The sequence below is a fragment of the Cylas formicarius genome, unplaced genomic scaffold (assembly GCF_029955315.1).
Source record: "Cylas formicarius isolate icCylForm1 unplaced genomic scaffold, icCylForm1.1 PGA_scaffold_4__25_contigs__length_36172078, whole genome shotgun sequence".
Classification (NCBI taxonomy): Eukaryota; Metazoa; Arthropoda; class Insecta; order Coleoptera; family Brentidae; genus Cylas; species Cylas formicarius.
In genome coordinates this window covers 13,476,395-13,491,224 of record NW_026844334.1, presented here as the reverse complement: position 1 = coordinate 13,491,224, position 14,830 = coordinate 13,476,395, and the positions used below count along the sequence as shown (strand labels likewise).

At 35.3% G+C, this 14,830-nt stretch overlaps 1 protein-coding gene across 1 annotated transcript; it reads left to right on the top strand.

Annotated features, from left to right (window-relative positions):
• The first annotated feature begins 628 nt into the window (after positions 1 to 628).
• LOC132700698 (maltase 1-like) lies at positions 629 to 2,978 on the top strand. Its single transcript, XM_060668185.1, has 6 exons — positions 629 to 1,159; positions 1,411 to 1,536; positions 1,591 to 1,832; positions 1,944 to 2,145; positions 2,204 to 2,790; positions 2,849 to 2,978. Exons 1-6 carry the CDS (start codon positions 683 to 685, stop codon positions 2,913 to 2,915), a joined length of 1,701 nt encoding a protein of 566 aa, XP_060524168.1. The 5' UTR covers positions 629 to 682; the 3' UTR covers positions 2,916 to 2,978.
• The last annotated feature ends 11,852 nt before the right edge of the window (positions 2,979 to 14,830 follow it).

Below are 14,830 nucleotides of genomic sequence, written 5' to 3'. Positions count from 1 at the left end.
TAAATAAATTATTTAAAATTTTGAAAATCATGTCATTTCTCACAAAGCTGAAAGACAACAAGAATGTCATTTACTTTCAAAATTCAACTTTGTGACAAGAATCTACTTTGGTGTGTCTATTAGCGGAAAATGCATTTTGAAGCGTGCTAGTGCCGATTATATACGCAGAATAAACATTGTCATTACTTCTAATGCTTTCATTACCAAACAAAAGAACAAACAATAGATAATATTGTCAGTATCCTTATGCAGTAGTTCTGTATGATGGTAACATCTTAGGAAACTTATTGCGGAACAGTTAAGGCTGACTCCCATTTATGATTGTGCACATTGAGGGGCCAGCAACTTTGTATTCTGTAGATCAGACGAACTAGATGTTTTGTATTTAGTCTTCCTCTTCGGGGGAGCATAGGAAGAATAAATGCGAAGACGACAGCGAGTGCATGCAGCACACGCACGTACATTTTCAATATTATCTCGTGGTCTAGAACGCGTCTATCGCGAACGAAGTATAAATAATATACCTACAGCGAAATGATTCGACATGTTTGTCCCGTCGCTTGGATCTTATCAAAGGTTCTCAATAACACTTCACCTGTTATCAAACACTTGAGTATTGTTCCTATATATCTGAACGTGTGTTACATATGGTACATGCATTTCCGTTGAATTCACCAGCACGATGGACCCGAGATTATTGTTTTTCGTGCTGACGATTGCAGCGGTTCACTGCAAAGACTGGTGGCAATCCGCAACATTTTATCAAGTATATCCGCGATCCTTTAAGGATAGCGACAACGATGGGACTGGCGACTTGCAAGGGATTATCCAGAAGCTGGACTACTTAGTAGAAACGGGGGTGCAAGCGGTATGGTTATCGCCCATATACCAATCTCCGATGGTTGATGGGGGTTACGATATTAGCGACTACAGAGCTATAGCGCCTGAATACGGTACCCTGGAGGATTTCAAGCAACTAGTTCAGAGTGCTCACGATAAAGGTTTGAAGGTCATTCTGGACTTCGTTCCCAATCATACGAGCGATCAGCACGAATGGTTCCAAAAATCCGTATCCAGAGAAGCGGGATACGAAGATTATTATTTATGGGTCGATGGGAAAGTTGGAGATGATGGACAGATCGTACCACCAAACAATTGGGTATGTAGAATGATACTATAAGCGTACATGACCTGTAACATGTAACATAGCATAGCAAGCAACAAGAAGTTCTGCAATTAAAAGTACCACAATTATCAGCTCGCTGAAAGAAGCTTTCAACAACATGCTTAAAATTGACATAAATATAGAAAATTGCTTCTAATTTATTAACAAGTCTACGAGTGTTTACTGTCTAAGTTATTAGTAAAAACAGTAGTTTCACGATGTAATTGGTCTATTCTTTGTTTCAGTTGAGTCTTTGGAGAAATTCTGGTTGGGAATGGAACGAAGTTCGTCAACAATACTATTTACATCAGTTTTCGTCAAAACAGCCAGATCTAAACTATCGCAGCGCAAGCGTCCACAACGAGATGAAGGTAATCGCTGTTGTTGCCGTTTCGCAAAATACGTTATTGAAGTATGCGCTTTAGGATACAATGAAATTCTGGCTCGATCTTGGAGTGGATGGATTCAGGGTTGACGCGGTACCTCACATCTACGAAGATGCGCAACTTAGAGACGAACCACTCAGTAATAACTCTGGAGTTGATCCGAACAATTATGACTACCTGGATCACGTGTACACCAAGGACCAATTTGAAACGTTTCAGTTGATCTATGACTGGAGGGATTTTATCGACAACTACACTGCAACCGCAGGGGGAGATACGAGGTACGTTGCTCTGCTACCCTTAAAAGTAAAATTATATAAGCCGCCTTGTATCCCTGATTGTTAATAATTTATATTAAATAACAATGTTATCCGATAATGGTTTAATTTCAGAATTTTTATGACTGAGAGCGCAACTTCGATAGAAAATGTCATTCTGTACTACGGAACAGCCACTGGGTCCAGGTTAGGAGCACATTTTTCGTTCAACTTTTATCTGCTTGGAGCAGACGAATCTTATAAACCTGCTGACATTTGCTCGAGTGTTGTACTCTGGGCCATTGATCTTCCCAGTATATACACAGCAAATTGGCTAGTGAGTAACTATGACTGATCGTTTCGTTAGGGCAAATATAATCAAAACGCGATTGTAGACGGGAAACCACGATAATCACAGAGTCGCCACGCGAGTAGGTCCGAGGAATGTGGACGGTTATAACATGCTTATAAGCATAATGGATGGTGTCACCATTACGTATATGGGAGAGGAAATCGGTCAAGAAAATGGGCAAGTAACTTGCGCCCAAGGCCACGACCCTAGCGCCATCGGGAACTGCAGCACATTCGACGACCTTACAAGAGATTTCGAACGCACCCCTTTCCAGTGGGATGATAGTGTTAACGCCGGATTTAACGAAGGTGCAGAGACTTGGCTTCCGGTCAGCGACAAGTATAACGAGACCAATCTCGCTGACCAGCAGAAAAATAACAAAAGTCACTATCATACATATCAGAAGCTTATGAAACTAAAACAAACAATCGCCAATCAAGTAGCGAATGAAACAACTGGGTTCACAATAGGCGGTTGTGATGCAAATGTGCTGTTTTACGAAAAACAGTTCGACGACCTTAAATACAGGTTGGTATTTAATCTGGGACCTCAGCAAGAGACGACCTATCTCGATGCAAAGGACAGGTATACGGTATTGGTCAGCAGCGTGAATTCTACTTATGAAACGGGGTAAGATGACTACTATTGATTACGATTTCCTACTTACGCAACTCGTGTATATTTGTAGGCAAATTATTGAGGATTCCCAAATTGTTCTCGCACCTGGCGATAGTGTAATTGTAACAAACCAGTAGGAATAACGAAAATCAGTGTATTATTAATTCGTTAAAAATGTTTTTTAGTTAATAAAAAAATTGCAAATAAAATATTAAAACATTTATTTGTTTTTATTTTAATTAAAAGTTAAACAAAATTTACCTAACAAAATGATCTAATATTGATAATTATACCAGCAGTAAAGGAGAAAGAATTTTTGATTGCATCTTTCAATAAAAAAAAAGGATATCGAATTTTTTGATATGTTTCCTTCATTTCTAGGGTGGAGTACTGGAATTATAAACAAAATTTGGAGCCACTGTTCCAAAGAAAATCTTAACCGGTTTTGTTTATTGCTTAAATAGTCTAAATAATTTTTACTGCTTCTATTGGCCTAAGTTCCGGTTTAAGTAAATGAAAACAATTTACGCTGAAACATTATCTTGTTAGTATCTTAGTTACTTGTGAGAATATTCACTTATTCCAAAAAAGATATTTGAATGGAAATTGAAGAAAATAATCATCTTCAAATGTTCTAAGTTACAGATTCTTTTAAATAATATTCCTGATTACAAAACGCCGACGATAACAAGGATATCGAATATGGAAATGGTCTAATTCATAATAAAATTAACTACTTACTAAAACAAATGAATAAAAATTGGTTATCTACAAAGCTAGATGCTGATGTGAGAAAGTTTTGAAACGAAATGTAAAAGAACGTAAAATTTATATAACGCTTCCAAATTCGACGCCTCGATATATGTTCGTGCGGGAAAAACCGAGGATTACATCCTTATGGCCGATTTTTTTATCTTAATGACTGGATGAGTTCTTTTAAAGCCAATTTCGCCGAGCTGCCGGGAAGCTATATGTTCTTTAAGCCGCGGAAACGTTTTAAGTGCATTAGGAAGCGGCCTCTATCGGACATAATGGGCACTGGATGTCTGCACAGTCGGCGATAATCCCAGGCGATGCAGCCACCCACCGGCAAAGCTTTCCGGAGATTAATCACTTTTTGTGTAAGCGGTTTAGGGTGGCCAATCACTTCGAGGATTTATTGAATCTCGGGTGTCAAGTATTGGTGGGCCGTGTTACTTACACTGACGTTGAAGTTAAGTTAATCGTCAGAGCAATCCATGTAAATAAAACTCAAGAACTAAATTGTAGAATGGACATTTTTGTAAGATTTATAACTGTTTACTGGGTTATTTAGAATTGACTCTATCTATCGGTTATGGAGGGCAAAATCATTTTAAAAAATTTAAATCGTGTTCGAAGTGTTTTCGGAGCGCGAGCATTGAAGATGGCAAGTGAGATTTTGGCGAAACGTCTGCAGGATTCCAGTCGGAGTTCAACAAGCGAACGGATGATATCCCGGAATATAGTGTCATCATCTATATATATATATATATATATATATATATATATATATATATATATATATAGTAAATAAAAATTAAATTGGACATATTGAAATCAATTTATGAAATTTACCGTAAATAAAAAAAATGTGGCGTTTTGTCAGTGTCTGTAAATATCGGTTCATTCGAAATCAAGGCGTTGTGCGTTGTACAGCACTACTCAGGAACCACATTGGACAAAATTGGCTGGCAGTACATACGACGTTGGATTGCGTCTTAGTGACAAAAAAATTGAAAAAATTTCTACCATGAAACATAGACTTCATTAAATTTCTATGTAACTGAGTTTATTAGATTATTACTTATAATTCTTGGCCATTCTTTTTAAGGAAAATTGGTTAAAGTTATGGCATTGGGGTTTTCGTCCGCTCACGATACTATGGAAATTTTCAATAGTATTCCTTGAACTATTTGCTTTATCTGTGAACATAATAAGTGATTTAGTTTAATATTCTCGATATGATGTGAATATTATCGGTTAAACATCTTCCAGTTCCCCAATTTCTTGCAATAGCGCTCCTAGTTCTGAATTAACTTTATTAAAACTCCTCTTTTCAGTTGTCAATGAGTAATAAAAATATTCGTTCGTCTGTTCCATTAGGAAATATTTCCTGATAAATACACCTAGCTTATTATTCACCATATTGATAGAAAATTAAAAAGATAATCTAACGAAAGACATGGAATAAACATCAAGTTAAACTGTGGTTTCTTCCAGACCTGTATCTTTAAAAAATATTATTCAAGAAAGGTGCATCTGATAGAAAAAGGACAAGATGCAGAAATAACTAGTTTTACTATAAAATAAATATTAAACTGGTCTACCAAACGTGTTATACACCTGAAAATGTGGGTTTTTATAAAAACTTTATAAACCCGCATTTCAAAATTTCAGAAATATGACGTTTTTTTCTAAAATGAGCTCCAGAATTGCTTTCCGTATTGGCACACCATTAAAGTACACATTGTATTTTGTTTGGGCCAGTTTTAGCAAAAACATCTTTTGCCGAAAACATATGTACAATTATTCGTCTATCAGTTACATTATCCACAGAGTACGAACTGTGCAGCCAAAGAGAAGTAGCTTAAAATAACGAGGACCAAACTTTTGGGTAGACCGCGAATCCGCGTTGGGGGCCTTTTCGCTTATCCTGCGGGAGAGTTGTTTTGCGTTAGAGTCGGGCCTGCAGAAAGTTTAATACATGCAGAACAACTAGCATCAGATATTAAAGTTGCTAAAACGCGCCGAGTCTGACGGGCTGGATTTAAATTAATCCTTCCAGTGTCTCACGTCGTTAGGGACTCACTTTGTTCCCGATTTAGATTAGATTGCCAGTGCTAATTCCTAAACCACTGCACATAAATGGATGCTTTGAATCTGCCCACGATTACAAAAGAATTTCAATTTTCAACAATGGACTAACGAAGTCGGATCAGGTTCAATGTGATATCTTGAGAAGGATATTAAAACTGGCATGGAAGCACAGTTTTGGGACTATTATTAATAATGCAATATATGTAATACAGCTAAGCTAGAGCCTATGGACACTCCTCAGAAAGGAACAAATAAACTTTCTTTTTCTATTTTTTTTAATCAACCGTTAATAAATATATAATTAATGCTAAATGATATTTGCTTTAAGTAATCAATATTTTTTTTTTACTTGCGTCACCCAGTTGATGAAACTGCAACCTAACTTCAAACGCTTTTGAAAGGCCATTGGTTCTTTAGAGAGTAGTTTTGCATTTCAATTTTAGTTTCCAATGCACAGACTAGTTCAAATTGGACAATTTAAATGGAAAACTAGCCTTTTTATAGGAGATAGACTAACACGGTTGTTCGTGTCTTGAGCTCAATTTCCATGAAATGTGCACTTTTAAGAATCACTGTAACTATTTTGTGGTGGAAAATGTTGTGCTTTTCTAAGAAGATATTTACAAGTAGAATTTAATAAGTTCAAGTCCTCTATGTTTATAAATCATTTAAAAAAATTTGAAATTCCCTTTCCAAAAATATAGCATACTTGATATTTTGCTGAAGAGTTTAGAACTAGGCTTTGGACGGAACAGCCATAATACTACAACTCCGTAGTAGTAGTTTTGGTTATTTGTCGAATTGATATTATACTATGTTTTATGAAAGCCGAGACGAAGCAGTGACACAACTTAGTTAATAGTAATCAGTTTGAGTAGCCAGACAGTTATGCATGAACTATGAGTGATACTAAATTGTATTTAATTATATCAAGTATGCTATATTTATGGAAACGTAATTTTAAGTCCTGTTCAATGATATAAAAATACAACGTGTGTTCCATATAATAAAAATCGATATTTCGGTTGATAACTAATAAAATGTTAGTATTGAATATATTAATTTGCCATAAATTTAACAATTGCCATTCTCATTAAGCCTTTTTTAACCACTTACGTCTCTTTGTAGGTTCTTACAGGGTGTCTCAAAACGTGGGTACGTGGTCTTAAAGATCTTGACTAACATGAAATCAAGGAGGAGCTGGCAGGAGTAACTCTGCAATAAAGTTCACCCACGAATACTCCTCTAATTTACCATAAATTTAACAATTACCTTTCTCATTAAGCCTTTTTTAACCACTTACCAGTCTACAACTAATTAATTTCCGGAACAATAGTTTCGGAACGCCATTGTTACCCAAATGTAATTTACGGGATTCCTTTATTAAAACACAACCCGGGCTAATTGAAACTCCTATGAAAATTGATACTTACGTGAAAACATTCCGCGAGTTTCATGTTTAATTACCGGTTTGTGTATTGTTGGCTCTGAGACGGAATTAAATTCGAACATCCAATTTAATTGTGAAACGCACGCGGAGAAGAGTCGGTTCTCAGGTGGAGGTAATTCGACACTCCGCTTAAGGGGCCCGGAATACCAAATTAGTTTAGAATCGCGTATTATCGAGAGCGATGACATTATTTGTCGGGTCTCCGTTAAACCATTCATTTTTGGAAGCCAAAATATAAATCACAGTCTAAATGCATACCATGAATAACAATTAACACGATAATTGGACGTGCTTATTCTTGTTTGTTTGGTTGTTTTGTCGTATTTTCATTTATACACAATCTCTAAACTGGAGATACTAGACCATCATTGAGCTCAACATGCCTCCTACAAATGTCACTAGTTTAGGAGTTTAAAGTAATGTAATATACTTTTATTTATACTTAAAACATGAAAATGTTAGAGGAGCAATAAACAGCAATAAGACTTTTTGCGATCACTAGTTAATACGTTTGGGGAAGTAGTAATTAACCCGCACTAAGAAGAAAAAGTAATAGCAAGTATTGATGTCATTGGTGAGCAATTCCAATATTTGATTTGGAGTTATTGTTATATATTGGATTTTTACTGTTTCCCGTATTTTTTTAAATCATTTTTTAATCATTAAAATACGTTACACTTTTTAAATGCAAATAAGTCGAAAACTGACATAGTTGGACTTTCTAAACAAGAGTATCTTTTCTATGATAAATTCAACTGCTAATAATTGCGAAAGAAATAGCAGGTTTTAGGAAGAGTCTATAAAAATGTATTGGCAACTTTAATCATATCGGAGCTGGGAGAAAAAAATTTCAATATGCAGAGATAATGACGGAAATTTTAGGAAAGAGACATTGTCGATTAAATGTCCAGTACATCAGATTGAGACCTAACCAATTCTCGGCTAACCTAGACAGATGAACAAGATCAAAAAAAGACGATTAACTTCAAATCGATATCCTCGATTATCCCACCATATCGCACTAGTGTTTTAAAGTAGACCACTTATTAAAATAACTAACCAACGGAGTAATTACAAACGAAGTTTAGAGGAGGAATATAAGAAAATTGAAGGCAAATTGAGAAAATATAAATTGTTTGAGGAGAAGAAAGCAATGTTAAAGAAAAATCTAGAAAGAAGAAACTAGATCCCGCATTGGTAAACAATATTTGATACCCACCTAATAGTGTTATTATAATATTTTGTTATCAAAATGTAAGTGAATATTTTTTTTGCTTCATGAAACAAGATACAATAAAAAAAATGAATATACAAAGCACTTGTTGTTCTAAAGAAGTGACAGAGAATAAGAATTCAACTTTTCGGTGATTTTAGGAGGTTTTCCTTATTACCAAAACCAGAGAATTGAAGTTTTTGTTACACTGCATAAATAGAAATTTTTATAAATTTAAGATTCACAAAATGTTGTTGAAAATATCTTTATGTCACAAGAAGTAGCCAGAACGGCGCTCTTGATAGTAATTTTGCCGTTGTATCAGTAATAGGGGCTAATGTCCAATAAAAAGAAATTAAGTAAAACTATTCGAAACAAATGCAAAATGAAATTTAACCCTTAAAATGTTTGACGATGATGACAATGAAAGTTGATTTTGATGGTCTGCGAATTTTTGCAGGGTTCTGTATAAAGAAAAAAATTTAAAATCGTGGCTTGTTTAGCATTCGCAAAAAAGTTTTCCGAAATACTGAAGTGTGTGTGTATCTATGGCCGCCTTATAGCTAGCGGTCATTCGATGCGGCTTGTGTTTCGATTTCCTATGTCAGCGTCTTCGCAAACCTTTTTCGCTGCGAGGCCAGACCATCGAGAAGCACTGAGATGAATTTAATCCCCGATGAATTGCGTTCCTTGATGAAGTCGAAGGCGTATACAAAAGATCGTATTTCGAGGAAGCCTTTCCACGGTCATATGTCAGACGGTTTAGCTTCTATACTACGATCGCCCTCATTCATCCAATCCAAATGAACTATTTAAGATTGCTTACGCTTCCATTCTTAAACCTGATTTGAGCTAAAATTTTCTTGTGCGACTACAACCTGGGAGCGGATAAATTAATTAATCTTCCTTTAACCTATTAAGAGTTAGTTTTTTCGATACTTAGTGGTGATTTTTAGGTTCTAAAGTTGCTGATTGTTTTTATTTTAGTGTCATTTATTATGCTCTGGAATATTACATTGTGTAGTAACATGTGGTGTTTGGTTTTTGGTTTGGTCATATGAAATAGAAAATTGGTTTATTTGAGCAAACTTGCAAATTCATTTTATATTTTGCACCACTTGTATTAAAAATAGATTCGAAAAAAATCTTATGCTAAGAAGCTCGAGATGGGTTCGTTCCATCCCTTATAATCACGAAGGGGTACGACACCCCCGAATGGCTTGTCGTAGATCGCAATGGCTGATCTCCAATACACGGACAATAGTGTTTTTCTACTCCTGTCTGTAAAATACCCAATTACACACCGATCCAGCGTGCGGGAAGCGTCACTTTATAGAAGAACATAAAAAAAAACAGTTCATTGTAAAATTTAGACAAAATGTACAAAACCATTTATTTTGTAACTTTTTAACCTTGGTCTTCAGTAAAGGTTTAGTTGTTCTAGTGGAATTTTGTTGCATAGAATGTTCAATAAAAAATATGGGTATAGATAATTTTCTGATTACAAGCTTTGCGGACGCCACAAATATCCTAGTAGCAGGAGAAAACAGATCCGAGGTAATAAATAAAATCCAAAATGCATTGGACAATAGTATATTATGCAACAAGTGCGGTAAATGGTATTCGACTCACGAGTTTATTTGACACGAGCGGAGCGAGTGTTTAATAAACGAGTGACTTAACAAGTTTACCGAACGTATTGCACACTATACTTTTTCTATTCCCGTCTGTAAAATACCTAATTACGCATCGATCTAGCGTGCGGGAAGCGTCGCTTTACCAAGTCAGTTTCGTTTCCCACGAATCCGAACCACTTCCCACGTTTCCGCGATTTTACCGCACGGGTTTGGGAGCAATCGGATGTTTTCGGAGATATTTCCCACGTCTTGAATTTTGACGTTTGTCAATTCTGACGGTCATGTCAGTGAAAAACTAACGGTCGTAGAAAAAGTATAGTATACAACGCATTCGGTAAATTTTTTAAGTCACTCGTTTAACACTCGCTACGCTGTTGCGAAATGAATTTATATTATAGATTGACAGTGGCGAATTTAGCAGGCTATTTACAAACAAAACGTTTTCCAGTGCGCCTCTGAACATTAAAAAATGGCGTTGGAAATCTGAACGGCTATTGGCAGGCAGCCAGAATTTTCGTCATGTATTAGTGTTGTCTATTTCTTAATTCTGCAGCGGAACCCTATGTCCTGGAGAATTACTGACCTTTAAGAATATCAGTGTTAGATGAATTGCTGCTTATTTTTTGGTTTTTAACAATTTTGACTTAAGAAAAATCAATATATTATTAAATTTGTTTAGTTAGAGTATCCAGTTCTAATCCTTTCGGATGTTGCTTGGTGTTGTATTTAGTATTTTTTCTTACGATTCTAAATGTTTGTTCTGAGTGTTTGTGGAAAATTTCTTGCAACGAGTCTAAGAATAACAAAAAAGTACTTAATACATTTTTTAAGACGATTTTTGATACACCGCTATCTCAAAATCTTTGTCACAAATGGCGAAAATGTTTTGGTGACCTTAAGGTTAATTCATTCGCGACAAAGCAATTCATGAGCAGTGGATTTCATTCCATTCTTCTGGTTTATTTGTTCTTTGTTCGTTTTTGTTCATGTTTTTGTTTCTGTGTTGAATGCTTAATAATATTAGTGTTGGAGAACAAACGCTGTTCATCTTAGTTAGAAAGTTTATCTTTTTTGAAAACAAAAGGATATGTCACAATCACAAATCACATTCAAACATTTTTGGTATGGTCTGTTCATAGATATAATAAAGTGACCAATTGCTTTTGAATGGGATTATCCAAGGGTGGTCATTACCATGCAATGCAACAAGATTAATACCTAAAGTTTCGGAATTTAAATTCAGGTAAAATTGTGGTCCGTAATAGAAAATAATTTTATACCTACCTGTGTTTAATATTCTTTGGTTTGGTATACTACTTAGTTTAAGTTGATTAGTAATCATTCTTATTTCGTGTGTAATACAGCGTGTGTTGAATCGTGTGCGAATTATGCAAAATATGTGCGAGTTTAGTGTATCTCAGGAGATGCTCCCGCCCAAATGTAGAAAACCCTATTCTATTGAGACTAAGCAAGTTATAAACCATGTTTATTTGACTCTCCTTGAACGTGGTGCCAGTAAGCAAGCATCTTTAGAAGAAACGGCCACATTGACGAAAATTCCAACATCAACTGTATCGAAAATAGTGAATAATCCCATTTCAGCGAGGAAAAAAAGAAGCGAAGCTGACATTTTCTCGAGTGTAGATGAAAGTGATCAAGATATAATACGGCGTAAAATTTACCAGATATATGAGGAACAAAGCGTGCCTACATTAGATATCTTAATTAGGAGGCTTGAAAAAGATGAAACCGGTGTTAAATGTAGCATAACCACCTTATGGAAGTGTATTCAACACATGGGTTTTAGATTTAAAAAAACTGACAAAAGGCAAGTTTTAACGGAATCTTTTAGAATTCGGAAATGGCGACTGGAATATCTAGAAAAAATTGGGATTTACAGAGAACAAGAAAGGCCAATTATTTACTTGGATGGAACCTGGTTCGACACTTATGATACCCCGGAAAAGGGTTGGGTTGATTCAACTGATATGTGTAAAACAAACGGGCCATAAAAAAAAGTAAAAGAATAACTATTTTGCATGCTGGCTCTAAAGATGGTTGGATTCCAAATGGACTTTCTCTGTCTGCGAAAAATATTAAAGATTCTTCTCTGGATTACCATGAAGACACTACCGCTGATTTATTTGAAAGTTGGTTTAAAAACAAACTAGTTCCAAACATTCCTCCTAATAGCGTCATTCCAATGCACAATGCAAGTTAATCACAGTAGACAGTTGACTAAAACCCCTTACTCATGTGACATAAAAGAAACAATCCAAAACTACATGTATAATAACGACATTTATTTTCACGAAGATTATACCAAAAAGCAATTAATTGAGGTTCTACAAAGCTTGAACCTACAAAAGGAATACGTCTGTGATAATTATGCTAAAAATCTAGGGCATACAGTTTTAAGGTTTCCACCTTACCACTGTATATTTAACCTCATTGAACGTGTTTGGTACCAACTGATATCTGGCATTCGTCGTAACAATGTTTTTCTCCGTGTTAACTCCAATGACCTCAAACTTATAGAAACCGAAGATTTTAACATCCGTCCATAAAAGTTGGGCAAATTCTGTTAAACATATAGAAAAAGCAAAACAATCGTACAGTGTCCCTTTTAACACCTGTTACTCGAACGAAATGAAAGCTGTATGGATATCAAAACGATCTCCCTGACAATTTCAAAGGTTTCCGAAAATGTTACCTCTAATGAAGCTCGTTCGACAATAATAGGTAAAGGGGCTTAGTCGAAGAGGAAACTCAACTCGTAGTATTTACTCTGCAAAAGTTCCCGTGAAAAGTTTGCTGAATAGATACTAATCTCGTCGACCTAATAAAGTATCCGAAAATTTGTTAAACTAAACACTTTTGAGCTCCGAGAGGAGCTCCTTTGCGCATTAATTACATTAAACTGCTGTAAGAGATCTTATCGACTCCTCGTAACGTAATTACCGACTGAGTAATTCAGTTTTGCTCTTAGAGAAATTATTATATGTAGGTACCTTACCCTAATATCAATTAGGTCTTCTCCCGAATTCGGCGTCTTTGTGAAGAAGACGCAAATACAAAGCGAAAAGCGAGGCGAAACGCCTGTAAATTTTACCGAAAATTCCTTTTATATCGGCCCAGGTAATTCCTTTACGTACAAGTATATCCCGTTTAGAATATTTCCTCGATTTGGCTTGGGTGGGCTTTATCGACTCGTTGCCGGGAAACTGTGTTCCACCATTTTTATACCGTGTACGTAAAATCAATTCTTTTTAAAAAACAGTCAACAAAATAATAGATACGGATAATGCGGACACGTACAAGCAGCATGGATGCGCAGCCTCTGAAGATGCCAGATTAAATTTTTGCGAAATATTATGCAAGCAAAGAAGTGGTACATTTTTTATGCATTTTTTAAAACTAACCAAAACTACAATCCACATACACTACACAGACAAAAATAAAAATACTTAACACAATGATAAAACTAGACGCTGAATGAATCAGTTTAGCAAAATCTATAAGCGTTTATAAGCTGCTATTTATATATATATATATATATATATATATATATATATATATATATATATATATATATATATATATATATATATATATATATATATATATATATATAAGTAGAGAAAATTTGTTTGGGTGGTCAGACATTTGTTAAAAGATCCCAACTAACCAAAAAAAATCCATTAGGGAATAACGGAATCCAAATATATGTATAAGCAGGAAAAATGTGAATATTTGGAATTAAACAGTATAATATACAAAATAATACAAAGTAGTGCTAACGTTCTAATTCTAAGTTCCAATTTCCTTAAAAAAAAAGAGTTTCGTCAGTTATTTATTTTTTTCCATTTTCCATGAATTATTATTAATAATCGAATTACTAAGCAAATTTGTGGGACAGACAATCTAAGACAGTAAAATTTTTGATATATAACATGTTAAATATCTCACAAACAGTAAAACTTTAGGTATAGTGTATTAAACAAGATTTATCAAAGAATTATGTCCTAGAATTTACCCGAGAATCTCAAAAGATAATCACATATAGGGTGTTCCATTTAAAATAAGAAACTGGACACCTACTTCTAGTATATCCTTATGTGCCGTCATTTTGGAAATATTTTAGCCTCATTTCAAATTTTCAAATGTTTGCTACTTCTAGTTTTCCTTTAACAGGTCGACAAAGTTCCCGGTGGAACACCCTATATGAACACTGAAAATGAGAGTAACGGACAATGCAAGCTATATAGCAGTCAATTACATAATGTTCGAATCTCAAACATAACGGGTGATTCAATATGAGTTCCCACATTACAATCAGAAATATTTTTGAAACGCCACTGTATTTGTTTATTATCATATGAAATTTCTAGCCTCAAAACATAAACAAAATTAGTCATGGAGCAATATACGACTGAACAACGTGCAAAAATTGTGCAAGCCTATTATGAAAATTGTCGATCAAGGAAAAATGCATTTCGGGCTCTACGCGCTCGGCGCGCAAAATCGACCTTCTGAGAGGACAATTTGGAATGGGGTTCAAAAATTTGAGCAAACTGGATCTGTAACTAACCTCAAAGTCCCTCAACGTGCTCGTGCAGGTTGGTCAGATCAAAATATTGCCATTGTTCGCGGAAGTGTAGCCGAAGATCCAAACATATCGATTCGTCATCGATCGCAGCAAGTGATCCTTACGTATTTAACCACACAGCGAATTTTAACAAAAGACTTGCAACTACACCCATATAAATTCTAAATAACTCAGGAGTTGAAACCTCGAGATCATCAACAGCGCCGCGTGTTTGCAGAATGGATACGAGAACAAGGGGATCATTTTTCAACGAAAATCGTCTTTAGCGATAAGGCACATTTTCACGTTGGTGGCTTTGCAAACAA